The 26,546-nt window shown below is 48.6% G+C and overlaps 10 protein-coding genes across 10 annotated transcripts; 7 read left to right on the forward strand and 3 right to left on the reverse strand.

The window, feature by feature from the left end:
• Positions 1-615: 615 nt before the first annotated feature.
• On the forward strand, positions 616-1,071 carry GIQ15_02237 (uncharacterized protein; the record flags this gene model as incomplete). The annotated part of the gene is made up of 1 exon (XM_033549654.1): positions 616-1,071. One exon carries the CDS (start codon positions 616-618, stop codon positions 1,069-1,071), a length of 456 nt encoding a protein of 151 aa, XP_033406815.1.
• A 789-nt stretch (positions 1,072-1,860) lies between these two features.
• GIQ15_02238 (uncharacterized protein) lies at positions 1,861-3,918 on the forward strand (the record flags this gene model as incomplete). Its single annotated transcript, XM_033549655.1, has 4 exons — positions 1,861-2,066; positions 2,454-2,613; positions 3,067-3,115; positions 3,185-3,918. The coding sequence occupies 4 exons, from the start codon at positions 1,861-1,863 to the stop codon at positions 3,916-3,918; spliced, it is 1,149 nt and encodes a 382-aa protein (XP_033406816.1).
• Positions 3,919-4,105: 187 nt separating this feature from the next.
• On the reverse strand, positions 4,106-5,199 carry GIQ15_02239 (Fe superoxide dismutase; the record flags this gene model as incomplete). The annotated part of the gene is made up of 4 exons (XM_033549656.1): positions 4,106-4,636; positions 4,705-4,829; positions 4,904-5,078; positions 5,143-5,199. The coding sequence occupies 4 exons, from the start codon at positions 5,197-5,199 to the stop codon at positions 4,106-4,108; spliced, it is 888 nt and encodes a 295-aa protein (XP_033406817.1).
• A 1,026-nt stretch (positions 5,200-6,225) lies between these two features.
• Positions 6,226-9,240, reverse strand: GIQ15_02240 (glycosyl Phosphatidyl Inositol 17; the record flags this gene model as incomplete). Its single annotated transcript, XM_033549657.1, has 4 exons — positions 6,226-6,727; positions 6,803-7,019; positions 7,519-8,905; positions 8,965-9,240. The coding sequence occupies 4 exons, from the start codon at positions 9,238-9,240 to the stop codon at positions 6,226-6,228; spliced, it is 2,382 nt and encodes a 793-aa protein (XP_033406818.1).
• A 307-nt stretch (positions 9,241-9,547) lies between these two features.
• Positions 9,548-10,873, forward strand: GIQ15_02241 (WD repeat protein; the record flags this gene model as incomplete). Its single annotated transcript, XM_033549658.1, has 2 exons — positions 9,548-9,888; positions 10,036-10,873. 2 exons carry the CDS (start codon positions 9,548-9,550, stop codon positions 10,871-10,873), a joined length of 1,179 nt encoding a protein of 392 aa, XP_033406819.1.
• Positions 10,874-11,358: 485 nt separating this feature from the next.
• On the forward strand, positions 11,359-14,534 carry GIQ15_02242 (uncharacterized protein; the record flags this gene model as incomplete). The annotated part of the gene is made up of 3 exons (XM_033549659.1): positions 11,359-11,884; positions 11,977-12,488; positions 12,705-14,534. The coding sequence occupies 3 exons, from the start codon at positions 11,359-11,361 to the stop codon at positions 14,532-14,534; spliced, it is 2,868 nt and encodes a 955-aa protein (XP_033406820.1).
• Positions 14,535-15,208: 674 nt separating this feature from the next.
• GIQ15_02243 (uncharacterized protein) lies at positions 15,209-17,875 on the forward strand (the record flags this gene model as incomplete). The annotated part of the gene is made up of 1 exon (XM_033549660.1): positions 15,209-17,875. One exon carries the CDS (start codon positions 15,209-15,211, stop codon positions 17,873-17,875), a length of 2,667 nt encoding a protein of 888 aa, XP_033406821.1.
• A 2,220-nt stretch (positions 17,876-20,095) lies between these two features.
• GIQ15_02244 (uncharacterized protein) lies at positions 20,096-21,244 on the forward strand (the record flags this gene model as incomplete). Its single annotated transcript, XM_033549661.1, has 1 exon — positions 20,096-21,244. One exon carries the CDS (start codon positions 20,096-20,098, stop codon positions 21,242-21,244), a length of 1,149 nt encoding a protein of 382 aa, XP_033406822.1.
• Positions 21,245-22,122: 878 nt separating this feature from the next.
• On the forward strand, positions 22,123-24,537 carry GIQ15_02245 (uncharacterized protein; the record flags this gene model as incomplete). The annotated part of the gene is made up of 12 exons (XM_033549662.1): positions 22,123-22,230; positions 22,299-22,443; positions 22,510-22,650; positions 22,709-22,773; positions 22,839-22,884; positions 22,945-23,387; positions 23,452-23,542; positions 23,608-23,663; positions 23,722-23,971; positions 24,035-24,131; positions 24,196-24,322; positions 24,388-24,537. 12 exons carry the CDS (start codon positions 22,123-22,125, stop codon positions 24,535-24,537), a joined length of 1,719 nt encoding a protein of 572 aa, XP_033406823.1.
• Positions 24,538-24,868: 331 nt separating this feature from the next.
• On the reverse strand, positions 24,869-26,041 carry GIQ15_02246 (adiponectin receptor protein 1; the record flags this gene model as incomplete). Its single annotated transcript, XM_033549663.1, has 1 exon — positions 24,869-26,041. One exon carries the CDS (start codon positions 26,039-26,041, stop codon positions 24,869-24,871), a length of 1,173 nt encoding a protein of 390 aa, XP_033406824.1.
• Between the last annotated feature and the right edge of the window lie 505 nt (positions 26,042-26,546).

Here is a 26,546-nt window from a genome sequence, read left to right on the forward strand (position 1 = left end):
CCAGATATAAAGCTTGAAAATAGTATTTTCTCCCCTAGAGTAATATCTCTATGATAGCCGAAGCGATCCTTGATGGCAGGCCAATATGATGCTAAGTATTAGGCCAATATGATGCTCGATTTTGATGCTGGATACAGGGAAGGGGAATAGTTATAGCTGTCCAGGTCATCAGACACACTATCTCTAGTCATCATCCATGGAGATTGTGGCACTTTTTGACGAGGTTGCGCCCCTGTCCATGATGTAACGCGGGTATCATTATTATGAGGAGGAAGTTGGACACAAGAACTCCATAGATTGGAGCGGAATAGTTAACTACCTACTGCAGGTAGCTCGATAACTATCACGTAAGCGGGGCTTATGCATACGACAATCCGCCGAAGGATGAACCCATAAATAGGCAGCCATATTTAGCTTGTCACCGTTGAGAGCCTTCTTTCTCACCTTTTTATCTCACCGCAAAAAAACGAAGAATTAATTATCACAGAGAAACTGAGTTGCCATCAGCGTAAGGAACTGAGCTTCCTATCTATCAATATATCTGCTTGTCAGTGGAATTATATAACTAATATTACCCCGTAGGACTTTAATCGTGCACGAAAACCATCCCGAGTCATGGCTACGCAGACGGGCGAGAAAAAATGGTACACAGGCAGCTGCCACTGCGGTGCCACGCGATATGAAATCAAACTCGACGCCTCGAACCTTGAGCTCACCAAATGCAACTGTAGTATCTGCCACAAACGTGGATACGTCCTCTTGAAAGTGCCCACCCTGGAAGATATAAAGCTCATCTCGCCAGCGTCTCTGCAGGAGCTGGGTGACTACACGTTTGGAACGTGCCTAGTCCATCATCGGTTTTGCAAGACCTGTGCTGTTTCTTGTCTAGCAGAGGCCAAAATCGGCGGCGAGGAAATGTATACTGTCAATGCTCTGTCTATTGACCAAGACCAGGGTATCGAGCTGAAGGACGTCAAAATCGGATATGTGAACGGAAAAGCTATCGGTTCACTTTACAAGTTCGAGAAACTGGGGCCAAGAGATGAACCCCATCAAGGCGGTTGCTGGTAGCCGTGAGTGAGGGCAACGAGTCTAACATGAGCTTCAAATGTAGATAATTGATAATTATAAACACCCAATGCACGAGAGCACTGAATGGTCGTTTCTTGTCTGAAATATTTCCGCATTGGGCCAATATAAAGAGATGATGACTAATACCTCACTAATCAGGGGCCTCTCGATGCCGAGGTTGTTTTTATTGCCGAACCACAAGACAAATGCCGAAGAGATGGACATCAACTCATCTCATGGAGAGAATAGCGACGCGATCAAGGACATATTTTGATCTCAAGACGAATACTAGCTTGGAAACACTCGCTTTATCCCTAAGTTCCATGGGTTGAAACAGTCATGCTCCATTTTAAACCCAGTTGGCTTCCCCCATGCCGCTCAGTGGCCGTGTCCCTCAGTCATAATGGCCCCGTTTGCAGACATGATACCCAGTCCCTAGTACATACATACTCTACCCATTCAGAAGAGCAATCTGCGTCAGATATAGCTGGTAAATTTTTGGCTAAATTCCGGACCATTGGGCCCCAGAAACGAACGCAGATTCTGGACGCTAATCAGCTACAACTTCTTTCTCTAACGCTCAATAAAAACCATATATACCCTGGTTCGCCTCTGCTTTCATTACCTCCTTCTCAGTCTACAAGCCAGGCGTCAACTACGCCTCTCGATGGGACACCAATCCCGCCTGGTTACCACTTGATTTATTTCACACCTCAATTTCTAGAGGATCAGCTGGGACAAGATGGGACGGATGTATCCTATAACCCCGATCCCCCATTCACAAGGAGAATGTGGGCTGGCGGCGAGATGCTGTGGCCGCGCGGAGGAGGTAGTGAACGACCAAATCTACTTAGAGTTGGACAGACAGTGACAGAGACGACAAGGCTTCTTAGCGCTGAGCCCAAGATTATCAGGAAAACTAGTGAGGAGATGGTCGTTGTTGGCGTGGAGAAAACCTTCGAAAACGAGGACGGAGTTGCCTTGATAGACAAACGGTGAGCTCTGGTTTTTATGTTTTATGTTAACACTGGGGCCCCATAAAGATATTAGCTAATTATCGTGTTATCTAGTAATTGGGTATTTCGCGAGGCGCTCAAAGTCCCCTCTCCAAAAAAGGAAAGATTGAAGCCAAAACAACGAGATGAGCCTCGTAATGGCGGTGTTTCGAACTCCCCAGCAACCCCAATACCTTCCACCTCAGCAAGCAACGTCCATACGTGTAGCTTGAAGCAATCGCCGGTAACCTTGTTTCGGTTCTCTGCCCTCACTTTTAACCCACACAAAATACACTATTCAGTACCCTGGGCTCAGGATGTTGAAGGGCATAAAAATATAGTGGTCCATGGCCCATTGAATTTGATTTTAATGCTAAACTTTTGGAGAGAGACGAGGAAAGAAGGCGAGAGAGACCCCGAATATGTTGTGCCGGAGCGCATTAAATACAGGGCAACAAACCCGCTATATGCGGAGGAGGAATATCATATTGTCCTTGAAGATGAACAGCGGAGTTCAAAGGTCAATATATATAATCCCGAGGGCAAGGTGAGCATGAATGCAGAGATCACTAGCTATTAACCTGTACGACTTTTCGTCCATCGGGATATACCATCTGCTTTCACCAACTTTTAACTACTAAACCTAGGGATAATGGATATGAGTATCAGTACCTAGCTCTCTAGATTGTAATGCCTGGAAGTGTCAGGTTCTCATATATTAAAGTGAGTTCCTTGATATATACGGGCCCAGCCAGGGTGAAGTAAATGGATGCCTCTGATGAAGGTATATCGAAACAAAAAGTAAACTTGAGCATAGCGAAGGATTCAGGGCATATTCCAACATTTTATACTTAATTTCAACTGTAAACTTCATTATTATATATTCTATTTTTCCTTAGTGATTGTTTAAAAATTTGATGCTTCCAGGAACATAAATTTCTATTTTGGGAAATGCCGGCACCAGCTAAAGATTCTCCGAACTTAATCAATCTCCGTCCAGCTCATCGACATTAACACATATCGCCGGGGGAATGAAGAGAATGCAACTGGTAACAACAATTGATTTACACAAGCTTATGGAACGAATATTTGCTGATCTTGCTACGTTTATCCTACAGGAACCCTAGAAGTTATACCCGACTGCCTATTATTCTTCAACCCGGAAGCTATGCGGGTAACGCCTCTCACGCCGCTTCTGCGGACGGCTGCCAGAACGCAATATAAAAACATATCCATAAAGCCATCTATAATATCTCAAACCCGACAATTTAACCTCCCATCACTTTCCTCCTTCGCGCCTCAATTCTCTGCGCCCGAACCACGAAGCCTCTCCGCAACCCGTACTCTACCATTCGCGCCATTACCACTTTTCAAAACCATCTCTTCAATCGATTCCTACGGAGATTTTCTACCCTTCCTTACAGCTTCGAAAGTAACCGCCCATGACCCCGTAACCGGTTATCCCACTCGCGCATACCTTACTATCGGGTACGGGCCTCTCAGCGAAACTTTTGAATCAAAAGTTGAATGCGACGAGAAGAAATGGTTCGTTGGTGCGAGAAGTGGTGATATCGCGCTACAACACAAGCAGAATCCAGGCGATAGTCGGCTTGGGTCTGCAGGGAGTGATTCAAAGGGCGAATGCATATTTGAATATTTGGACACGATCTGGCAACTGGAGCCATTGAAAAGGGGCATGAATGGGGCTGAACGGACTAAGGTCGACTTGACTGTTCGGTTTCAGTTCCGGAGCGCGTTCCATGCAACTGTGATGGCTGCGGTTGAGAGTCAGGTCGCTGGGTTAATGATTGAAGCGTTTGAGAAGAGGATGATCGAAGGTGGGAGGAGGTGAAGAGATGGTAGGCTTCTTTGAGGGATTTTGGAGTTGTAAATAGACAGCGGCGTAATATAATGATAGAGCCTGGGAATATCATGGCGGACCAGGTAACCAGGAAAGTAGATGATATACATATATCTGTTTTCTAGTGTTAAATAAAAGAACAAGTGTATAATACAAGGCAGAAGGCTTCAAATATCCTTTATTTCCTGCTCCCGTCAAAGCCCATATCTGACCCAGCCTGTTTATAATTCTGAGCAACCTCTTCCCAATTAATCTTATCCCACCACGCATCCAAATACGCGGCCTTGCCACCAATTCCCCAGTCTCGCAGCCATACGTGTTCCCAAGTGTTCACGCAGAGAATTGGGTGGATATCGGCACCGCCAGGAGCGATATATTTCTGTTGTGAGAGAGGTCCCATGGAGCCGTATGTTCGGGAGGCAATTCTTCCCACAGCTTCCAAGTTCTCGCCTCCAGTGACTCCGGTAGTTTGTGTGGCCATGTCCACTGGTTGACGGCGGAAGTGTGCCTGGGGGTATGGAGAGCCAGCGATGTAGGTTGCTAGGATCTTTAATTGGGCGGTGTCCTTCATCTTGACCAGCCAAACGAAACCCGGTCCGAACATAGCGTTGGCGGTTGCAACGAATTCTTCCTTAAGAGATTCCACCGACGAACATGATTCTACAATGGCTTCTTCGAGCTTTTGAGGAACTGGGACGGCGGTAGGTGACTATTTTTCGTTCATGTGTTAGAACTCGACCACAAGGGAATGATGAGTATGAAACAATGGCAACCCACTAGACAGTTGAAATAGAAATGGTTATTATGCGCCATGGAGGCATAGTTGAAGAGGGAAGCCATGCTCGCTTGACGGGCGTATTTGATCAAAAGGGATCCAGGACCGATATTCTCATCCGCGGTACCTTCAAACCATAGTTAGCACGATTACAATTAAATCCATGATCTCTCCCATTGCACTGAGGGAGAAAGGACTAACCTCCTGTGAGCATATTGAGCTTCTGTACCAGGTATGATTGGTACTGTACCCAGGCCAGCTCGTAGCCTTCTGGAGAGAGGACGCCCGGCACACCATTTTCCTTAAACTGCGAGCCGTGGGTTAATTGAGGGACGCGGTGGAAGGCCCGGCTCTGGGCTTGTAGCCGTAGGGAGCACTAATCATTATATATGCTGTTAGCATCTGCTGTGACGGGAAGAATAGTCTCGTGAGACACGCACTCGGGATGAAGAGGCGAGCAGACCGGCCTGCTGCCGTATGGAACGTTGAAATATCATGAGCAAGGATAAGCGACTGCTATAACCACCCCCGTAGACTCTCAATTGGACAATGCAAGAATACCGAACTGCGCTGGCCTCGATCTTCCTTTTCTTTTGCCCTTGAAGATTTGGAAGGCAGAGGCCGGCCGGAAGAACGTTGATCCAAGGTTAGCGCCCAGTTGGGAAGCTCCGGCCAATCAGCACGTGAGCAGGCCTTGACTTTGCCTGAACTCGAGACATCAAAGCATCAAATAGCACCAGAACAGCATCAGAACAGCAGAAGACCCGGACAGCTGCAGCCAACCATCCGTGATGGGCCCTGGGGACATGTAACCAGTGCCCCCGTCTGGCCCGGGTGCCATACGAGGCGGTTTCAACTTCGCGCCGGCCGTTGGGCCTACTGGCAGGCTGCATTCTTCACGGCCTGGGGTCAAGGGCTCCTAACCGCCCGGCCGTCAGTGACCATGGATCAGACCCTGATGAGGGTTCTAAAAGGGTCCCGTTTGGCGAGACTTTGCGAGGCTTTGCTGGGGTTATAGCCATATAACCCCAGGGGCCGCCTCTTCCTTTGTTTCCTCTCAATCTTCCCTCTATTTCGTCCCCTCCATTCATCTCAGGGCGCTGTTTGCAGCTCTTTAAAAGCATTATATCTTTAATTATCTCAATTCTGCTGGTACAGAATTCCACCACGGCCTACGCTATATACCATACTTTAATACTTTCCACACCGTTCTCCAATAACATATTCGAATCCAGACTTGCGATGGTGAAATCGAGTTCACTATTCCTCCCGCTATACCTTTCTTTACTTTATCTTTCGGGCTCTACGAATGGCTTAAAACTGGGCTCGGCACCCAGCAGCCTTCGGCCCCGTGGCGATACATGTGCCACGGACGGCTTCAAACAATGCGGAAATCCAAACCTCCCTAAAGACTTCTGCTGTTCGGAGACCTCGGATTGTCTGGTCGTAGACAACGCAAGTACGGTTGTTTGCTGTCCAAAAGGCGCTGATTGCAAGACTATCCGGCCAATAACGTGTGATGTTCAGCGGCAGAACGTTGCCGTCGATCCAGGAAGCTCGGTAAAAACCACAAAACTGACCGACGATTTGCCAAAATGTGGGAATATGTGTTGTCCGCATGGGTACGCTTGCCAGGATAGAAGTTGTGTGCTTGTCAATTCGTCGTCCGAGCCCTTACCGTCTACCTCAACATCGACATTGCCAACGACATCACCAACGACTACCGCCTCCGCCACATCAACCTCCACACCGACAGTGGTACCAGCAACATCACCAAGCGTGGAACAAAAGTGCAATAACTTTCCTCCCGGTGCCGTGGCGGTAGGGTTCTTCACAGGACTTATTGGCGGAATCTTAGCCACTGCTGCATTCTGTTGCTTGAGAAGGCGACGCACTAGCCATCCTCCAACCCAGCCGCCTAGCTCGAACGCCAACCATTTCCGACAAAGGTCCGTGGAGGGTACTGTTATCTCAATATCCGACCCCATGCCTTCAGGCACACAAGACTCCTTCCGAACCGACTTCCTGCGGCAACAGTCGAGCTACTATGACCAAAACAAGAATGACAACCGTCGGTCCAGGGTTCAACGCACAAGTGACCGAGTGAAGAGTTTCTTCGCGCCGAAATTCACGGTGATAACAGATCCTCCACCTTCAGACGTCCCACCGATGCCCGTGACTCCACCAAACAAATCGTACCCGCAACGATCCTCGAGTACGGAAAGCATCAAGGTGTACAGTCCCGTGTATCTTGGTGGCGAGGAGAATAGGTTGAAACCTCCCATCGGTATTACGGCCTCCGGCAGGCCAGCGACAACTTTCACCGAAATGATGGAGCGAGTTGGATTTCAAAATGGCCGAGGCAGCCCATTCTATCCCGTTACAGATACACCGCCACCTCCAGTGTCGAAATCTCCCGCTGGTAGTCCTTTAAAGCGGATATAAGATTTTTTTCTTTACCTATCCCGGAGCGCTGTATTGGGAGAGAGCTTTTTGTCTAAGTTTTTGGTAAGGGGGAATAAGAGAAGTGTAGAATTATCCACGAATATTATCTGGAGTTCTACTGTACATACATACTTTAATTTGGTTATATAGCCTCTTAGAAATTTCACAAGTATTTCCTATAGTGTTATATTTATTCTCTATTATGTGAATGTAGTATTGGGTATTATCTCATGATCTCGATCGCAAGCTCAGTATCATCCTCTTCACCTCCTTAACCAACCCCAACAGTAATGGAACTCCAATTGGTCCTAAAAGCGGAAGATATACAGCCACCTTATGTTCATCTGGGAAATATACTTGGCCGACCATACTTTTCTCGAAAAAGCTGCGTTCGGCTTCCTTCTCAGCAACTCTGGCATTGGCGAGGGCGGACTTGAAGGCGCCCTGGTGCAGCAATTCACAAGTTGAAGAAAGATGCGATAGTGTGCGGGAGACGGACGTTGCGACTGTGGCAGGGATGGGTATGTTAGGAAGTGAGTGCGTGAGGCGGGCAAGGGATCCCATTGTAGACGATGCAGATAAGAGGAGGGATGCAGTATGAATACGGATTAAGCTGTGAAGCCGTAGTGGTAGAGATGGTGGGGAGGTAGGGGTGCCGAGAAGCGTAAGAAGCTGGTGTGAAAATGTGTCCATAGCAGGCTTCAGAGCCTCGTGGGAAAGGTGATATGGGTTCTGCGGTTGTGGGTCTGCAGATAACGGTGGGTTTAGAATGGCCACACCTCCCCATTGAGGAATAAGCCAACTTGTAGCCGAGTTCTCTTTGACAACTAACGGTGATTGAGTCGGCGATGGAACATAAAGGATAAAATTTATGGTTGGTCCGCCACCAATGCTAGGGCTCAGAGGCCATTCAGCGGCGTTGATGAAGCCGCTCAAATCGTCCTTTTTAAGTGTCCATGCAGCTTTGCTTTCATCATATTCAGGCGGTGTTGCGGTTGGTGAGAAAGTGGCATAGACTTGCACCTGAGTGTCAACAGAAAAATTGCTAATCGGAGACAATGCGCTGAGAAGCGGAGATAGATATTGATTCAGGGCGGATTCAATCTCCCAGGACGACGGGGCCGGACCTGGGGTGAAGAGAGAAAAGCTTAGGTGGTACAATTCGGCGTATTTGAATGACTTCTTCGCCCGGCTGGCGATAGATTCGAGGAGCCGTGGAGGTGTCGTAGGATTTAGCGCGGTCGCCCTTTGATCTTTGCTAATTGATCCTAACCCCTGGGGGCCTTGTGCCGCTAGCCCTCCCGATATGGCATTTTTCGAAGCCGAATTTGCACTGTTGCCTTGCGAGAGTATATACTCGAGGGTTGCCTTCTCTTCATTAAACAGCGTGCGCAATTCGTTTGCTATGAACGTTGTAAGGGGCGAATGAGAAGTGATCTGCGATTGCACCTGGCTAGAGGGGTAAAATACGTCCAATCGCTCAGAGTATCGATGCAAGTCCGAAGAGATTGACGTGATATCGTCGAGTGGAATTAGCCGTAATGTAAGTGCAGAATCGTCCGCGGCTTCATTGACGGCTCTCGGTTCAGCATCTAAGCTCTCCTTCGTTTTCATGAGACGAAGGCGGAGGTGGTGTGCGGAGAAATCGTTTAGGTCATCAAGAGCATGTTGCGCGGCTTGAACAAGGGACTCCGCTTCGGGCACATTCAAGCCTGGCGTATGAACATGTATATGTAAGGGGAAAACGGGCCGACACGACTACATCTCGACACAAAAATTAATGACGGCCGTTGACATTAATAGGGCTGATATCTAACCTTTCCAGTTGCCCAGTTCTCCATTTCATGTAGCGGGAGCTTGGCTCTATAGATGGACGTAGTTTTCCACCACATAGGCAACCCGAGAAGTAATATGATCAACCAGAAAGTGAGGACGACAAGCGATCTTGTTCGAATCGCCTCTGGTTTCTCAGGCGGCGCGCCACGGTAGACAACGGACTCCGGTGCTGGCTCATTTTCCGAGCTTGAGTCCGAGCTGGGGGGGTCAGGCCTCCCTGCAGGAGATTTTCCCCGCAAAGAATCTTTCTTGCCCATGGTCAGCTCATGTTTGGTCGAAACATCGTGAGAGGGAGGCAGAAGGTGAAGTCGGTGGTCTGGATATAGAAACGGGTGATGGCATTGCTGACTAAGGCTGTACCTGGCTTGGCGGCGGGAAATTTTTTGGAGACTTGTCCAGTTGATTTAGTTTGTAGATAGCTTCAACACTGTCGAGTTAACCTGCAATTGAGCCGCCAACGTAGCTGCTAAGCATGCAATGACACTTGTCTTAGAAGCAGTCGCATAAACCCCGCCTCCCTCGCGCCCCCAATTTGGAAAGACAAAAAGATATCCATCGTTCAAGATGTTCGATACCGTCTGCAGTTACCCTCTACCGGCGGATATCTTCACCCAGGCCATCCACCCTACAGAGCCAATTGTTTCCGTCGGCCTTTCTTCTGGCCATGTTGAGACTTTTAAATTGCCTGCCGAGCATGGCTCAGATCCAGGGGAGCATAAAAATGGACTAGGACACATCGACACCATTTGGAAGACGAGGAGGCATAAGGGGAGCTGCAGGAGCTTGGCCTTTGGCATTGATGGAGAGATGCTCTACTCCGCCGGCACTGACGGCTGGGTGAAGGCTGCAAAGTCAGAGACCGGTCGGGTTGTGACTAAATTTGCGGTTCCTAGGCCCAAAGAGAGGTACGGCGCAAACATCCATTGAGGATAAATCGTTCCAGTCTATAGAATTAACGGGCATATTTTTGTTAGGTCTCTTCATGAAATTGATGCCCCTTGCCTCTTACACGCACTCTCTCCGCAAACTCTCATTTTGGCTACCGATTCCAGCGCACTGCATATCTTCGATCTTCGCGCCCCATCCACTGAGGTCTCCGCCCGTCCGGAACAGACTCACTATCCTCACGATGATTACATATCATCCCTTACTCCATTACCTCCATCTGAAATGAGCACCTCCGGCTTCAGCAAGCAGTGGATAACTACTGGAGGTACCACAATTGCGGTCACCGATCTCCGGAGAGGTGTAATGGTCCGAAGCGAAGATCAGGGCGAGGAATTGACCAGTTCTACATACGTTACCGGCTTGAAAGCTGGAGGAACTAGCAAAGGAGAGAAGCTGGTTGTTGGAGGAGCCAGCGGAATCGTCACTCTCTGGGAAAAGGGCGCTTGGGACGACCAAGACGAACGGATCACTGTCGACAGGTCACCGCTCGGCGGCGAGAGCCTGGAGGTGCTCGCCAATGTTCCAGATGAGATAAGCAATGGTAAAGTCGTCGTTGCTGGGCTTGGTGACGGACGTCTGAAATTTATTCAGCTGGGCAGTAACAGCATTATATCTGAAACCAGACACGATGAGGTAGAAGGCGTTGCAGGCCTTGGATTTGATATTGGCGGGAGAATGGTTAGTAGCGGTGGGTCAATAGTAAAGGTATGGCATGAGGCACCAGGGAATGGAAGCGGGCAAGATAACTGGGCATCATCGTCGAAACGACACTTTGAGGATAGTGATGATGATGATGATGATGAAGCTGATAGCGACCAAGAGGATGCGCCTGAGAGCGACGAGGGCGAGAAGGAGGATAAGAAGAGAAAGAAGCGGAAGAGAGGCAAGGGAAAAGACCGAACTGGTGGCCAGCATGTGATGGCCTTCAAGGATCTTGACTGAAGTTCTCTGTTTACATGGTGATATCAGGTCTTAACCTGACCCGGCGGTAGAGACTTTTGATATTTCACCATCAGGGCGTTCTAGAGGACAAGTTCAACTACCTGAAACAACTGGTGGATGGCAGCGTCCACCGTATACCATCAAATGTACAATATTAATCATTTGATCCGTTTTGACCCAGTCGTCAATCCTAAACAAAAAAACTATTGAGCGTTCTGCTTTGGGAATTTTTGAGTTCGTATACGAAGTGGAACTTCAACCCAGAGTCACAATTCAAACCATTTCCAATCTCAAAACAGCGCCCTAAGGCGTACTGATGAACCATTCCATCAACTTATGGGAGGATCAGGTATTCTGCTATCCTCGCGTGGCAATCAGCAATAAACTCTTGCACTCCAGCATCTTTCCCTTTCCATAAACTACAACCGATACCCAAAACTCGCCAATTCCTCAAGCCGAGAGCCTCTTCAGGTCTGATACCAAAGATGGAACCGTTTGAATACAATGCGAGCCCAGCCCGAGTCATCTTCGGAACTGGCACTATAAAAAATATACCAGATGAAATTATACGGCTGGGTGTAACAGCCCCGCTACTTCTATCTACTCCGCGACAAGCAAAGCTCGTGGATGACGTGAAGAACATGCTGCAAGGGAAAGTAGCTGGAGCCTTCAACGACGCGGTGATGCATATTCCAACGCATATTACGGAGAAGGCACTGGCGTATGCACAGGAACAAGATGCGGATAGCATCATATCCATAGGCGGCGGAAGCGTCATCGGGCTAGGGAAAGCTATCAGTTTCCGGACAGGGCTTCCACACATATGTATTCCAACTACGTATTCTGGCAGCGAGATGACGCCGATACTTGGGGAAACGGTTAACGGGGTAAAGAATACTAAAACTGACCCAAAGATCCTGCCTGGAACGGTGATATATGATGTCGACTTGACGATGTCGTTACCCGCCAGTCTAAGTGCTACGAGTGGAGTTAATGCAATTGCTCACGCAGGTAGGCTGATATCCTAAAAATCCCCGTTCCAACTTCATCGTTGTATCTGCGGTCATTGCTGTCTACTGATTTTAATGCTAACTAAACGCTAGTGGAAGCATTATATGCCCGGAATGGAAATCCAATCGTGAAGCTCCTAGCTCGAGAAGGCATCAAAAGCCTTTCCACCGCGTTGCCAGAGATCGTAGCAAATCCGCATTCCGAAGCTGCGCGATCTGCTGCTCTCTATGGCGCTTGGCTGTGCGGATTGTGCCTAGGGAGTGTTGGTATGGCCCTGCACCACAAACTGTGCCATGCATTGGGCGGCAGCTTCAACCTGCCACACGCAGAAACACATACGGCTGTGCTTCCTCACGCCATTGCTTACAACTCTCCAAACATCCCCGACACAATGGCGACTTTGGCAGAGGTGCTTCCGGGCAGTGAAGGCGACGCAATTCGCGGCCTAAATGTTCTTTTGGCGAAACTACAGGTGAAACGAGGGGCGAAGGAGTTTGGAATGAAGGAAGAGGACATCGACCAGGCCGCCGAGATAGCAGTGAGGAATGCCTACTGGAATCCCCGTGAAGTTCAGAAGAAGCCCATTAGGGAGCTTATTAGACGGGTATGGGCAGGTGAAGAGGCCCGAGCCGATTTATAAAGCGTCATTATATATATATCCTAGTTAAAACTTGTCTAACCCGTCTATCTCTTTCTCCTATTTACTTGTCCAGTTATTTATTTTTATTATTTTATTTTTTTTTTATAGAGCGGCGGGGGATGAAATCACGTGGTGATAGCGAGAAACTTTTTCGGAACTTTTATCCCACCAAGAAGAAAGGAACAAGGGAATGCAAAGAATAAATATATCAAAGAAGGGAAATTGGCGGCAGCAGGGGAAATGGCAGAAGATTTGAAGGCTGCGCCGGTCCTTTCGACTCCAGACTCTCGGATCCTAGATGAAACAGAGCCTACAGCGAACAATCGATCCATAGGCCAGAACTTATCCGACGAGGAATTTCGCATCACATATGATATTGAACGGACGATCAGGGAGATCAAACAAGGAAAATGGCAAAGGATTGCCCTTCAATTTCCCGATGATATGCTACCTGATGCCCCACGGGTTTTCCAGCTCTTGAGTCGCGGCCTCAATCCTCAAACGGCGGGGAATAATAGTGGGACAACGAAGCACACGACCAACGGCCATGATGGAGACGACAAGGGCGTGGAAGAGGTGGTCGATTCTATCAATAAGGAGCTGAATTTGGACGAGAAAGCTGATTGTCCGGCTCCCAAACTATATATTCTTGCTGATACCTCCTACGGAACCTGCTGTGTGGATGAAGTTGCTGCAGAGCATGTTGATGCTGACGTTGTCGTACATTATGGGAGATCATGTCTATCACCAACCGCAAGATTACCAGTGGTCTATATCTTTACATGTAGACCGCTCGATCATGATGCTGTTGTCCGGGCATTCGAGGAATCATACCCAAACCGCGAGGAACGCATCACAATTGTTGCAGACGTCACCTATGCTGCCCATGTTGACGCAATAGCATCCATCCTCACAAAGAGAAAGGGCTATACAAACGTTTTTGCGACACAAGTAGTGCATAATCCCTCGTCGCCAATTCCCAACCGGACCATCCCACCATCGGTCGAAAGCGATAACGAATCATTACATGAATGGCAGCTCTTCCATATTTCGGATCCCCCAACCTCACTGCTTTTGACTCTATCTTCCCGTGTGGCCGCAATCCGGATATTCCCCACTGATCAGGGAACCAGTAGTGGTCCTGCTTCTGGAAGCAAAGCCCTTCTAACATCAACGACAACTTCCCTTCGCCGTCGTTATGCGATTTTAACGCGTCTCAACACCGAACCGATATTTGGAATCCTCGTGAATACCCTCAGCGTGAAGAACTACCTCCACATAGTCCAGCATGTGCAAAAACTCATCGCTGCGGCTGGAAAAAAGAGCTACCTGTTTGTAGTCGGAAAATTGAACGTGGCCAAAATAGCAAATTTCAGCGAGATTGGAGGATGGGTCATTATCGGATGCTGGGAAAGTTCACTTGTAGACAGCAGAGACTTTTGGAGGCCGGTCATCACGCCATATGAGCTTGAACTTGCCTTACAAAGTGACAATGAGAGAGTATGGACTGGAGCTTGGAGCAGCGATTACCAGTCGCTTCTTAACTCTGAGATATCTGCATCTACGACGAATGCGGACATTGAAACCGAAACTGCTGCGGCTGATCAAGGTGAAGGCGAAGGTGAAGATGAAGCTTTCTCTGAGCCGGAGTCAGCACCTCCCGATTTCGATCTACGAACGGGTCGATATGTTTCAACATCGAATACGCGACCCATGCAGGCTTTGCCACATGCTGCAGATTCCGGCCCGTCAAACGAACAGGTTGCCAGCGGTTCGAAGTCGCTAGCCAAACGGTTCAACACAGACGTTGCCACGATCGGCGGCGTCGTCTCCCCTGGTGCCGAGTTTCTCAAATCCAATAGGTCGTGGAAGGGTCTAGGCAGTGATTTCGTCGTTGAATACGAGGAGGACTCTAGCCAGGACGGTGGCCCTAAGGGAAGCGCGGTCGTCGAAGGGCTTGCCGGCATCGCCCGAGGATATAGAATCGGCGATAACCAGGAACGACGATAGCATTAGACATTATAACTGTATATAGCAAAATCAAACTTCCCTAACTTCGCGGGAATTCCCTTCTATCCTAGGCATCTAGAGGCACCCCGTTGCCCCTGAAACTGCCCTTGGACCTGTCGTAGCCCTGCTGCTCTGCTCACTCTTGCAAAAAGGACAAGGGCCGGTGCCTTAGCCGTCCAGATGCTAGCGGCCTGAGAGGAACTACTGTACCCCTTGCCATGCCGGACAATTTTAAATTATACACGACCGGCATCAAGGCCTCGCATCCCTGGCAAACATCGCTGTCCACGTGACATTTTTCTGTAGAGGGCGCGCCAAATCGGCTGCTAGCGATTATCGAAAGGCTTTCAGGTTGCGAGGAAAGCAAGGCATCGCGAGACCATCGGCTTCATCCTGACATCCCGGCCAGAGAAGAGTTGGGATCCTGCAATGTGAAGACCCGGGCTGCCTCTACCGTTGCTTGACTTTGAACAGGCTGTGCCTCAGGCTCGAACTAAAGGAGAATATCCGGCAGCTTAGATGTGTCAACGCGACCATCTTGCTCCCTATCTCGCTCCCCATATCCACGACTCTCCTCTGCTCTGCAGCCATCCTCACTTCTATGATGCTCACATATATATCGATCTCCGGCAGATATCTCACCAGATCGACTTTCCAGTGCTAAAAAATCCAGGATGGCATGCATCTTCGGGCCAGACAGAATCTCATCTGACGATGTGAGCCCAAACACGCCGGGCACGCCCTCGGATCTCATTTTCATCGAGGATAAGGGACGAAGGTCGCCTACGAGGCATTCGGACCTCTCGACGTTCGAACGCGTCCTCTCCACGCATCCGCCAATCTTCGAATCATTCCTCCTGCAGACACCGACCGAGTCGATCCTCCAGCTTTACCACACCTCCTCATATCTCAGATCCTTCCTCAAATCATATCCGACAGCATGGCAGTATCTGTCATTTCGTCTTCTTTTACCCTCCAACACGCAGGTTCGCCCGCTGGTCGGAGCAACAGACTCGCAGGGAAACCAGCGTCAATCCCGGCCTTACGCACTCGACCAGCTACTCCTCCACGTCATCGTGCCCTTCAGTCCGTCACTTCGCAGCTTAGATTTGGATAACACCGCCGTATCGGGTCAGAATCTCATTTCCATCGTCCTTAGCGCGCGTAGAGATACGCTTGAGCACATCTCGGTCCGGGGATGCAAAAACGTATCTCTAAAGTATCATATCATTCCTTACTTGACCATGTTTGGACTACAGTATGATGCAGACACCGCAAACCCCCTCGGACCCTCCTCAAAAGTCAAACGGCTTGCAATCAAAAGCCTCTACACATACCGCTGCCGTCACCATAGAAGGCGTCCTTACTTGACTTCGTCACTCCTCAGGAGGGACTCCGACTCCGAACCGACCCACGAACTAGTCAGTCTTTGCCATAAGCTTGGTATATGGACGGATACTGCGTGGTGTACTACTCCAGCGGGACGCTGTTTACGGAGGCGCGGCTACGTGTCCATGAGAGTACCGCAGGGCAGCCCCGAAGTATGGGTTGTATTCGACCGGCTGTGGAGGTCAAAGAATTGGATTGGTGCGTCAGCAGACAGCGGAGAGCCTCCTAAACGAGATGGGCGTCTATGGGAGCACGACGAGACCGGCCATTCCGGTGAGCCATTAGGAACTACCGGGAATCGGAAACAAGGCGAGGGCAAGACCGTCCCAACGCACCTTCGCAGCAGTCACAAACGATTCGTGGACGATATAAAGTGTGATGCGTGTCTCGAACCGATACATGAAAGATGCGAGCAATGTAGTGTTCTGATGCATTGCGTTGGATGCCGCAAGACGCTCTGCTACAGCTGTGCATACGATACGCCTTACCCACGGAGGAAGACAATGTCTGCTAATGACTCTACGGAGGCCTTTTGGTGGGCTCCAGGGGCTACGATATCCCCCTGTGCTATGCAGGAACCTTTCCAACATCAGGCGGTAGCTAATGCCGCCAATGCGAATAATAACCCAAATGGAATGCCCAATCCTCCCACTTACCCAAATCTGAAACTACATTGGTGTTGTACTGAACCCATGTTTACTGGTGGCGGTGGGATAACCCTTGGAGTAGCTGGTCGTGAGGTCGACCGAGTACGCGCTGCTCCACTCCCCCGTGGCCAGGGATGGGAGGATCCTGAGTACTCCTCAAATGAATGGAGTAAAAACTTTCCTAAATATGCTTATGGGGACCCGAAAAAGCCCGACTATACTCTTGCTGAAGGCCACACTGAGATGATGCGCTGGCTTCTTGGCCCATCAAGCTGTCAGGTCTCAAGTTGTCCTCGCAATCTGTGCCAGGACTGCTTTGATTCGCCCCAGTGGAAAGTACATTGCAAGAGTTGCTCAAAACCCCTATGCATGGAACATGACCTACGGGGATTGCGCCTTCGAATATGTGGTTATCGGGATCTTCTATTAGAGAAACTTGCTATAGGGGACGGTCGGTCGCCTAGTACTTCCCCCTCTACATCCGTTGCCTCTCCTGTGAGGCCCGCATTATCGACGTCTGCTTCATTTGCACCCCTCAGATTGGCCCCCCCTGAACAATCACGGCCCGGAGCTTCTAGCAGCAATCCTCTACCGAATGAAACAAATTCTTCGATTCCCGCTACAGCAATGAAAGCCGCAGACAGTCAGGGAACCGATCCGACCTCTTCCTCCACCTCTAACAACCATACCCGCTCTTCCACTCCTGCATCAGTGTACTTCGAGGCTGCACCACAGTCTCGGAAATGGCTTGGCTGTCAGTCGTTCTTCTGCCCTCAATTCCGTGCTGCTGGGGACCACCGTCAACGTTGTACAAGCGTGCTAAGTGAGTGCACCTCTTGCTCCGTCCACGTTTGTCAAGATTGCGTTGACGAAAACCCACCATGCACTTGTTCTTATTGCGACTTGAATTATCTTTGTCCCAACTGTTACGTGGCGAAGGAACAAGACGGCACATGTCGTCGCCTTGAAGAGGAGCGAGCAAGACGAGATGAGAAGCAAAAGCGTGACCTAGAGATGTTCGAGGTGGCTCTAGAACGTAACCTGGCCAATGAAGTAGCCGGGTTTGCTGGACAATTCTTTAACGGACTCTTTAACGACGGCGAAACTAGCCATCCTGTTATAGAAGAGCCAACCGATACTATGGAAGAAGCCGCCCCTTCCTTGACTCAGCTGGATGGGACCACCAACGGTCATCCGCAGGGCCATCAAGGTGATTCTGCGCACGCTGCCGTCTACGACGACGACGAAAACGGTCCGGCAGGTAGTGGATCGGAACATACAGAAATCCTAGGTGACGATGCTTAATTTGCAGTCGATGCCTGCATAATCTCACCTGAAATTCTACCACACGTTGCGGTACCACTAGAGATCGGGTACAAGCCTTCCTCGCCACACACCTAACCTCCATACCCCCCTTAAACTATTTGCGCTTCATACAGATTCACATGCGTCCTTGAACTTTATCATATCCTCAAATCTTCCTTTCACTACTCATGTCTGTGTCGTCAATGGCCGTTCGAGGTCCTGCATTTTTGTTTCTTTTGTTACGTCGAAGTTGTGTCTTTGTGTCTTGGTTGATCTTTTTAACGACTCTCTGTCTTTCACTTCCTTGCAAAGTGGGTGTATTTCTTATTTCGGCGAAGGGAAACAATTTCAAGTTAAGGGGAACTGGGGCTACTAGCAGGCATTTAGCGAAATGGTGTTCTCTCATTCCTTATTCAATCCTGTTACTGTCCTACCGTTCCTGTTTACTTTTGTTTTCAATTCTACAGGTGGTTCGTTATCTTTAGTAAAGTATAATATTCACTTGTTGATATATTTTATTTCCTTTAATGCTGGCTTGTTTCCTGCGATAAGTGTAAAGAACGGTATCGGGAGTTCGAAAGTCTGGTAGCAAACAATATGCAGAGGAACTTTTTCTTGGAAGATCGGGTACAACTAATATATTATTTCTCAAGCCTTTAGACTTTAAATGGGGGTTGAATTTTTATCAAGGATTATGATAATGTGGAAGAGGAAGAGTGTCCAGCACTTATACATCTCCAAAACAACCCAACAGAGAAAACGTATCTAGGTTATTTCCCACTACGCCACCCTGGATTAAATTATGTACAACAATTGTATATGTCCGTAGAGCTCTCTAGGAAATGTTCTGTTTCCAATGCCGACCCAAAGCAGGATAATATTCTTTCCCTCTCCATCCTTTGGTACCACACCCACCATAATAGATCCTGCCCAGTCGTTAAAAAAGAGTCATAACTAATAATCAAAATACGAGAAAAATGCACTATTATCATCAATTGCTCCTTGTATAGTCAGGTAGAGTTGCATCTTTGCTTCTTCTGGCGCTCTCACACGAACGCCGAGAGCTACCCGTATAGTCTCGATGAAATACTGGCGGTGGTGTAGCAATTGGAGAAGGTGGCATTATCGAAGAGGTATCGGTTTCAGTCATTCCAGTATTAGTGACGGAGATAGATATCGACATTGATCGGTGAGAGTGAGCTGGTGACGAACAGTAGGAAGAATATGGAGGCGGAGGCGTTTCACCAGTGGCGGTAGAGGTATTCCCCAAGCTACTAGGGAAGGATATCTGCGATGATGCATCGGACGAATCATCCTCTGCTACATTACGAGGGGAGCGTTGATCATATGTGCTCTGGTTTGTTTCGAGCTGGCTCTTTTCATCTCGTGGGTATTCGCGATCAGATATGGGTTGGAGACCCGAGAAGGCTAGAGTCTTTTCCTGAATGCTGATCGGCCGTGCCGTATATCTCGGGAGCGGCTGGCTTGAGTGGTATGGATCGTTTTCATCGACGAATGGTTGATATCGATTGTAATTGGATGGCGGAGCTGGCTGTATTTCTGGGTGGGGTGGAGGGCAGCGACCCGACTCTTTATGTCCCTTTCTACCCTTTGAAGTATAGCATGCACAGAGATTGGCAAAGAAAGCCATTTGAGGTGATAGACAGCGAGACTGTGGGCACCTCTCTGGATGTAACGAGCGTCGTCAGCGGCCAGATAAGCCTGTTTGGGGGAGGAGAGGCCAGTTGGACATGCACACCCTCAAACCCCTAGCTGGGGAGGGCTGACTCTTCGCAAAATCTAAGCCTCTATATCGCGACTGCAGGGCATCTCTATCGACAAGAAGAAGGGGGAAAAGGCCAGAGAAAGAGGAACGAGTTACGAAACGTTTTGTTCCTGGAAACTGCGGAGAAACTGCGGCTGAGTCACGTGGCTGCTGCGGCTCAGCGGATATCCCGTAATCTATTACACCTTGTATCGTAATTAACCAAATTGGCCAATAGAAATAGACATAATAGTGGATCTGCTGTATAAAGATGGTCAGATCCGATTGGCCGTACCAGAGATAACGGATTATATAATAATCCGATCCCGATCTTGAAATTCTTATCGCAAAAGTAGTTATTATAATCAGATTTCGTTTCCAACAGACAAACCAACCCCTCCTGTTCCCTTTATTCGATCCGAGTCATTCGCAAGAGCAATTCACCCACTAACAGAATGACGGAACCGTCTACTTCGGCCTACGCAGAGTGTAAAGACTACGTGGCAGTCGCTCAGCTTGTCGAGCCGGTTCCCGTTCCGGCACACCGATCCCACGACCCCGCCAACAATCAGAAACGAACTGACCCGTTCCAATTTGGCTCTCGTTTTCTAGAAGAAGGCGACGATGTCTTTGAATTCAACGCCTGGGATCATGTCGATGCAGACCCAGAATACTACGAATATGCCGAATTACAGTATGCAAGACAGCGCGCATCTCCCGTTTCCGATTTCGACCGCCATCGGTTTAATTCTCAGCCTGCAAAGTGGTGGAATCTGTTCTACAAGAATAATACAAGCAATTTTTTTAAGAACCGCAAGTGGCTGAAGCAGGAATTCCCGATTTTGGGCGAAGTGACCGCTGCAGATGCGGGTCCAAAGGTGGTGCTTGAAGTCGGAGCGGGAGCGGGCAACACTGCTTTCCCGGTTTTAATGAATAATGAGAACGACAAGTTGATGGTTCATGCGTGCGATTACTCCTCAGCTGCTGTTAATGTTATGCGGAAGAGTGAAAATTACAACGAGAAGCATATGCAGGCAGATGTGTGGGATGTCACAGCCACCGGCGAAGGCTCTCTTCCTCCAGGTCTCGAAAAAGAATCTGTGGACGTTGTTGTTATGGTCTTCATATTTTCTGCGTTGGCCCCGGCAGAGTGGGAACGTGCAGTCTCGAATATATATCAGGTCTTGAAGCCGGGAGGCTATGTCCTATTTCGAGATTACGGCAGGGGTGACCTTGCCCAAGTGCGATTTAAAAAGGGTCGATGGATGGACGACAATTTTTATGTTAGAGGGGATGGCACGAGGGTATATTTTTTCGAGAAGGACGAAGTATCCCATATTTGGGGCAAATGGACCCCCCATGGAGGTATACCGGAGTTTAAGACAGGCGATGGCGAGAGCACTACAGCTATTGATAGTAGCTCATCCGATACCGGGTTCGAAATTCTCAATATGGATCTTGACCGCCGATTAATTGTCAACCGCCAAAGGAAGCTGAAGATGCATCGTTGTTGGCTACAAGGCCGGTTCAGGAAGCGGATACCTCCTTCGCCTTCTAACGAAGGTGCAACCGCACTTGAAGAAGCAAGTGAAGCTAAAAATTAAACCCAGCGCGGGAGAGCAAATACTATGTTTGGTATACAGCTTTGCATTCACTTCGCCGCCCCCACAAAGAATACAGACACCCCCGCGGGCTTAACGAGGACATTACTGGTCAAAAAAAAGCCCGATCAGATCAATTCTGATAATAGAACGCGGTTTGACCACGGCTCTCTGTGCTCGGATTCTCCCTGCCTCCACAGTAGAGCTTACGTCTTTCTAACCCGCCGTGATTTGGAAGTCCCGCTGTCCCAGAGAAATTTCGAACCGCACAAACCAAAGCCAATTCAATAAAGCCTCTTGATAGACTAGAATATGTTGATACATATCTTATATAGATATGCACTCCCAGAGTAATAGAAGAAATTTCTCTGATTCAACCTCTTTCGACCGATAATAAATCTCCAGCCCTGGGAAAGTACATACTCGGCGCTTTGTCCGTGTACCGATTAGAAATGTTAACTCGCATAATACGGGGATAACCAATCGCCACCCATCCCCTAGATTTGATATTGAAGCTTGCGTGACATTTATCTCCACATTTTCAACCCTTATCGAGTGCAACCTATCCATCCCGCGCGGGTGTGAGTTTCAAGCCTTCGGCCTTTCTTCCAGGCCATATAGAGACCAGTTTACCTTTTCGGCTATAAGCCCGGCAGGGCCTTTCGGGCGAGCATTCGAGCTGCAGAATCCCGTTCCTACAGTGGAGACCTTGAATAGCTCCCACATCGAACCGAGCCCTCACTCTATGCACTATGGCAGGGGAAGCAGATGAATGGCAGGATTCCACATTCTGAGGGGAATTTATATATCCTGGGGACCCCAGCTTTCTCCGGGTTTTCTACTCATTAACATTTCCATTGATTTACATTTGAGCCGTCATAATGGGCCAAGTAACGGGCCAACAGACCATTGGGTCTATAACCCAGGCAAAGAGGTCCGGATGGTCCCAAAATGTTGCCAAAAATCCATTCATATTTGGTGTTGCACTGGTGAGATGCGTCTTATACCCCTTTCTAGTCATTATACTGTTCTGACTAAATGGCCATCCATATACTAGTTCTCAACCCTCGGCGGATTTCTCTTTGGTTATGATCAAGGTGTCGTTTCGGGGGTTCTCACCATGGAGTCCTTTGGGGCAAAGTTCCCTCGTGTCTTTAGTGACTGCGGATTTAAGGGATGGTTCGTTTCGACCTTACTACTTGGTAAGCCATTGATATGTTCTTGGAGGAATAGACGTTAAGAAAACGGAGTGTTAACACAGTAATTAGCTGCTTGGTTCGGATCACTGGTGAATGGCCCACTTGCGGACAAGATTGGCAGGAAGATGTGTGTGATGACAGCTGTTGTCGTTTTCGTCATTGGATCTGCCATTCAAGCCGGAGCCGTCAATATTCCAATGTTGTTTGCTGGTTTGTTTTTCTATATTAGCTACCTGTGCCTAAGTGATAGAAGCTAATAATCTGCAAGGTCGTGCCGTTGCTGGTTTTGCCGTTGGTCAGCTAACAATGGTAGTTCCTCTCTACATATCTGAGGTACGGCTCTTATAACTAACCACCATTTTTGTTTGAATATAATAGAGATACTAACCAACGTACAGGTGTCCCTGCCAGATATACGAGGAGGACTAGTTGTGCTGCAACAATGTAGGCCCCCACCTTGAATCCTTTTCAACTATGGCCATACTAATGCTATCATACATACAGTATCCATAACTATCGGCATCCTAATCAGCTACTGGCTTGACTATGGAACGAATTATATCGGAGGTACTCGATGTGCCCCTGAGATTGCATATACTGGTGGAACTGCTCAGCATCCTGCTTTCAACCCGTATAAAGATGTTGGACCGAATGGTTGTGATGGACAATCAGATGCCGCTTGGAGGATCCCCCTAGCCTTCCAGATTGTCCCGGCTGTCATTTTGGGAGTAGGAATGAGTTTCTTCCCAGACTCCCCGAGATGGCTGTTTATGATGGATCGTGAAGAAGACGGCCGAAAGTCACTAGCGAAACTACGACAGCAGCCTGAAGACCATCCTTCGATTGAGGCAGAATTCCTGGAGATCAAGGCGTCTGTTATCCTCGAGAACACATATGCCAAAGAGAAATTTGCGAATCTGTCTGGGTTCAAACTCCATGTTGCGCAGGTAGGTTGACCTTGACTTCAAACAGCAAGCGCCTCGTCTCATGCTAATATTTTATTCTCTGCAGTATTACTCTCTGATAAGTACCTGGTCCAGGTTTAGACGACTTGCAATCGGATGTTCCGTCATGTTCTTCCAGCAATTTATGGGCTGCAATGGTAAGTTTCAGAACCTCCCGCTACAGTTCATCCCCTACTATAACTAAATGCTAACTCAATAATAGCAATGATTTACTACGCTCCAACCGTTTTCAAACAACTAGGCCTGGATGGAAACACTGTATAATCCCCCAGCTCCCTTAGGACATACTTACGACCCATTACTAACGCTACCACAGGCCTCCCTCCTGGCTACAGGGGTATACGGAATAATCAACTGCATTAGCACCCTCCCCGCGCTATTCTGGATAGACAGGCTAGGTCGACGAGTGCTCTTAATGTGTGGTGCAGGCGGAACATTCATTGCACTGGTTGTTGTTGGCGCTATAATTGGCGCATATGGCGCTCACCTCAAGGACCACGCCGCTGCTGGATGGGTGGGAGTTGTCTTCATCTATATTTACGATGTCAACTTTTCGTATTCATTCGGTAGGTTATATCCTGCATTCAAGGAAAATCTGCACTGAGCAAGAAACTGACAGGACATGATAGCTCCGGTTGGATGGGTACTTCCATCGGAAATTTTCCACCTTTCTATCCGATCAAAGGCCATCTCAATCACCACCTCGACAACATGGATGTGCAACTTGTAAGTTTAAGCCTCCTCGGTCCTCAAAAAAGATACATGGCTGACCTACTCCTTTACTCTCTAGTATCATCGGTTTGGTAACGCCAGATATGCTTGAAAAGATTGGCTGGGGAACATATATATTCTTCGCAGCTTTCTGTCTTATCGCATTCATCTTCACATACTTTTTTGTTCCGGAAACGAGAGGAAAGGTATGGATTGATTTCGGTCTCTTATAATGGTTTATTAATGGTAGCTAACCTGGATATTTCATTAGACACTTGAGCAGATGGACATTGTCTTCGGCGACACCGAAGCGCACGAGGAACAGAGACGTATCATGCAGATCGAAGCAAATCTTCGGGGGACTGATATCAATGATCCAGACGTTCTCAAGGAAAAGGAGGTGCAGGAAGACTCCGTCTAGACTGGGTATACGTAAGAACATCGACAACTTTCTACCCCTGACTTAAAAAACAAAGTGAGTCGGCCTTGGAGTGGAGACTCCGATGAAACCCGAAAACAAAAATGTAAAGTGTATACAAAAAACCGAAGAATGAATATCGGAAATAACAGTTCATCGAAGGCTCTAATTAAATATTATTATATGTGGCGGTACATTGATCGGCTATCATATCCAGTGAGCCATGATCACAAAGCATGCTTTATCAGATTTTGCAAAATGATGAAGCGAGAGAAGAGTCAAAGAGAAAGAAGGAAAATATGCAAGAAAATGTCTATGATGGCAGGGAAATCTTCTAAGAAGTAAGACAGGGACACTCGCCCTTTGCCCGCAGAAATGCTCCGGCAAATAGATCTTGCATAGCAAAATAATGAAATATGATACCCCCCAGAACAGCCATATGCCAGATATTGTGGCTGCCGCCAACGTAGTCGAAGAATCCGGGGTGCCAACGCTCAGGAATCTGTGAGGCGTAGATGCATGCTCCGCAAAAGTAAACCAAAATACTCTTTACCACGGGAGCGTAGAAGTAGAGAGACCACTCTAGGCCGCGGGTGTAGCTTAGCTGGACGATTGGCGCAAACCCGGTGAGGGCCAGAGTCACATAGAACGCAACGCGCGCCCAGGCCATGTGGGGGCCGTTGAAACGAGGATGCCAGGGAAGGATAACGCCGGCGATACCTAGGGTAGAGGTCATGAGGATATAGGTCCATCGGGAATACGGTTCGCAGTAAAACGCAGTGTATTCTGTTGTGACAATGGAGGCAGCCACGAGCAAGGAGATGCCGGTGTAGTCGACGCAAGCAAAGCGTTCCATCAGGGGCTGGTTAGCTATACTGTTCATGGTATGCCACATTGTGCTGCAGACGAGACATTTGCAGGCGGCGATGAAGAAGACAAAGGCAATGGTGACATCGGTTTTGGTGCTGAGGTGGAAATTAGGGCTCAGCGGGTAGAAGTAGAATGCCACGGAGAGAACGATGATCAGGCCGATGAGATGTGACCAGATGTTGAACATCTCGTTGGAGAAGGAGAAAACCGAGGTGACGCATTCGATCTTGGAGGCTGTGAAGCGGTAGCCCTTTCGGATATGAGGGTTGACCCTCCATGGGTGGGGGAGGTCAGAGTAGTGAATCAGGCGTTTCTCCTGGGCAAGGGCGATGGCTCGATCGATGCTTTCACGAAGAGCGGTTTTGGCGTGAACTGCACGTTCGATTCCTTCATCGAGCATAACCCGGGCATGTGTTATGCTAGAGTCGACGGCACGCAGACCTTCATCAATGGCGCCGTATAAGCCACGATCCCGGACACTATGGACACGGGCTTCCAGCTGAGAGAGAAAGTCTTCCATCAACCGCATGCTCGCTTGGGCCTTTTGTTCGAGCGTCTCTTTTGTGGCCAGTGCTTCATTGTAGCGGCTCTCGAGGGTCTCGACGACGATACGGGCTCGACGTCTTCCTCCGCCCATCAGCTCACCAGAAGCATGGGAGCAGGAGTCCCGGACGGCTACCAGGGCGGCATAAGCTCTCTTTAGCCCAGAGTCGATGTGAAATATGTGTGATTGCCGATAGTCTTCTAGCCATTGTAGTCGTCTCTCGAGTTCTGCAAGAAATAGCTCGACCTGAGAAAGTAAAAAAAAAAAAAAGCAAACGAGTTAGAATTTCTACCCCTGAAAAGTGACGTGAAACGGTGCAACTCACCTTGAGAAAGACGGCATCCTCGTCATAGTCACAGGAAAGTCGTCTGGCTGTATGAAACGAATGTCTTCGTCTCCGGTCTTTCAGCAAACCGGTCAATTCGTGTGCAGGCGAGAGGAAGCCCGAAGCAGTGCTAGACGGTGTGCTAGTACGGCTCTCTATCGTAATCGAAGGAGACGTGCAGGCCATAGCGGCGGTTCTATATGAACTTCCTCCTAACGTACACAACGTCGAGTCCCTTCACGTCGACAGAGATACGAGATATGGCCGTGTTGA

The sequence above is a fragment of the Arthroderma uncinatum genome (genome assembly GCF_011692745.1).
Source record: "Arthroderma uncinatum strain CBS 119779 chromosome Unknown scaffold2, whole genome shotgun sequence".
Lineage (NCBI taxonomy): Eukaryota > Fungi > Ascomycota > Eurotiomycetes > Onygenales > Arthrodermataceae > Arthroderma > Arthroderma uncinatum.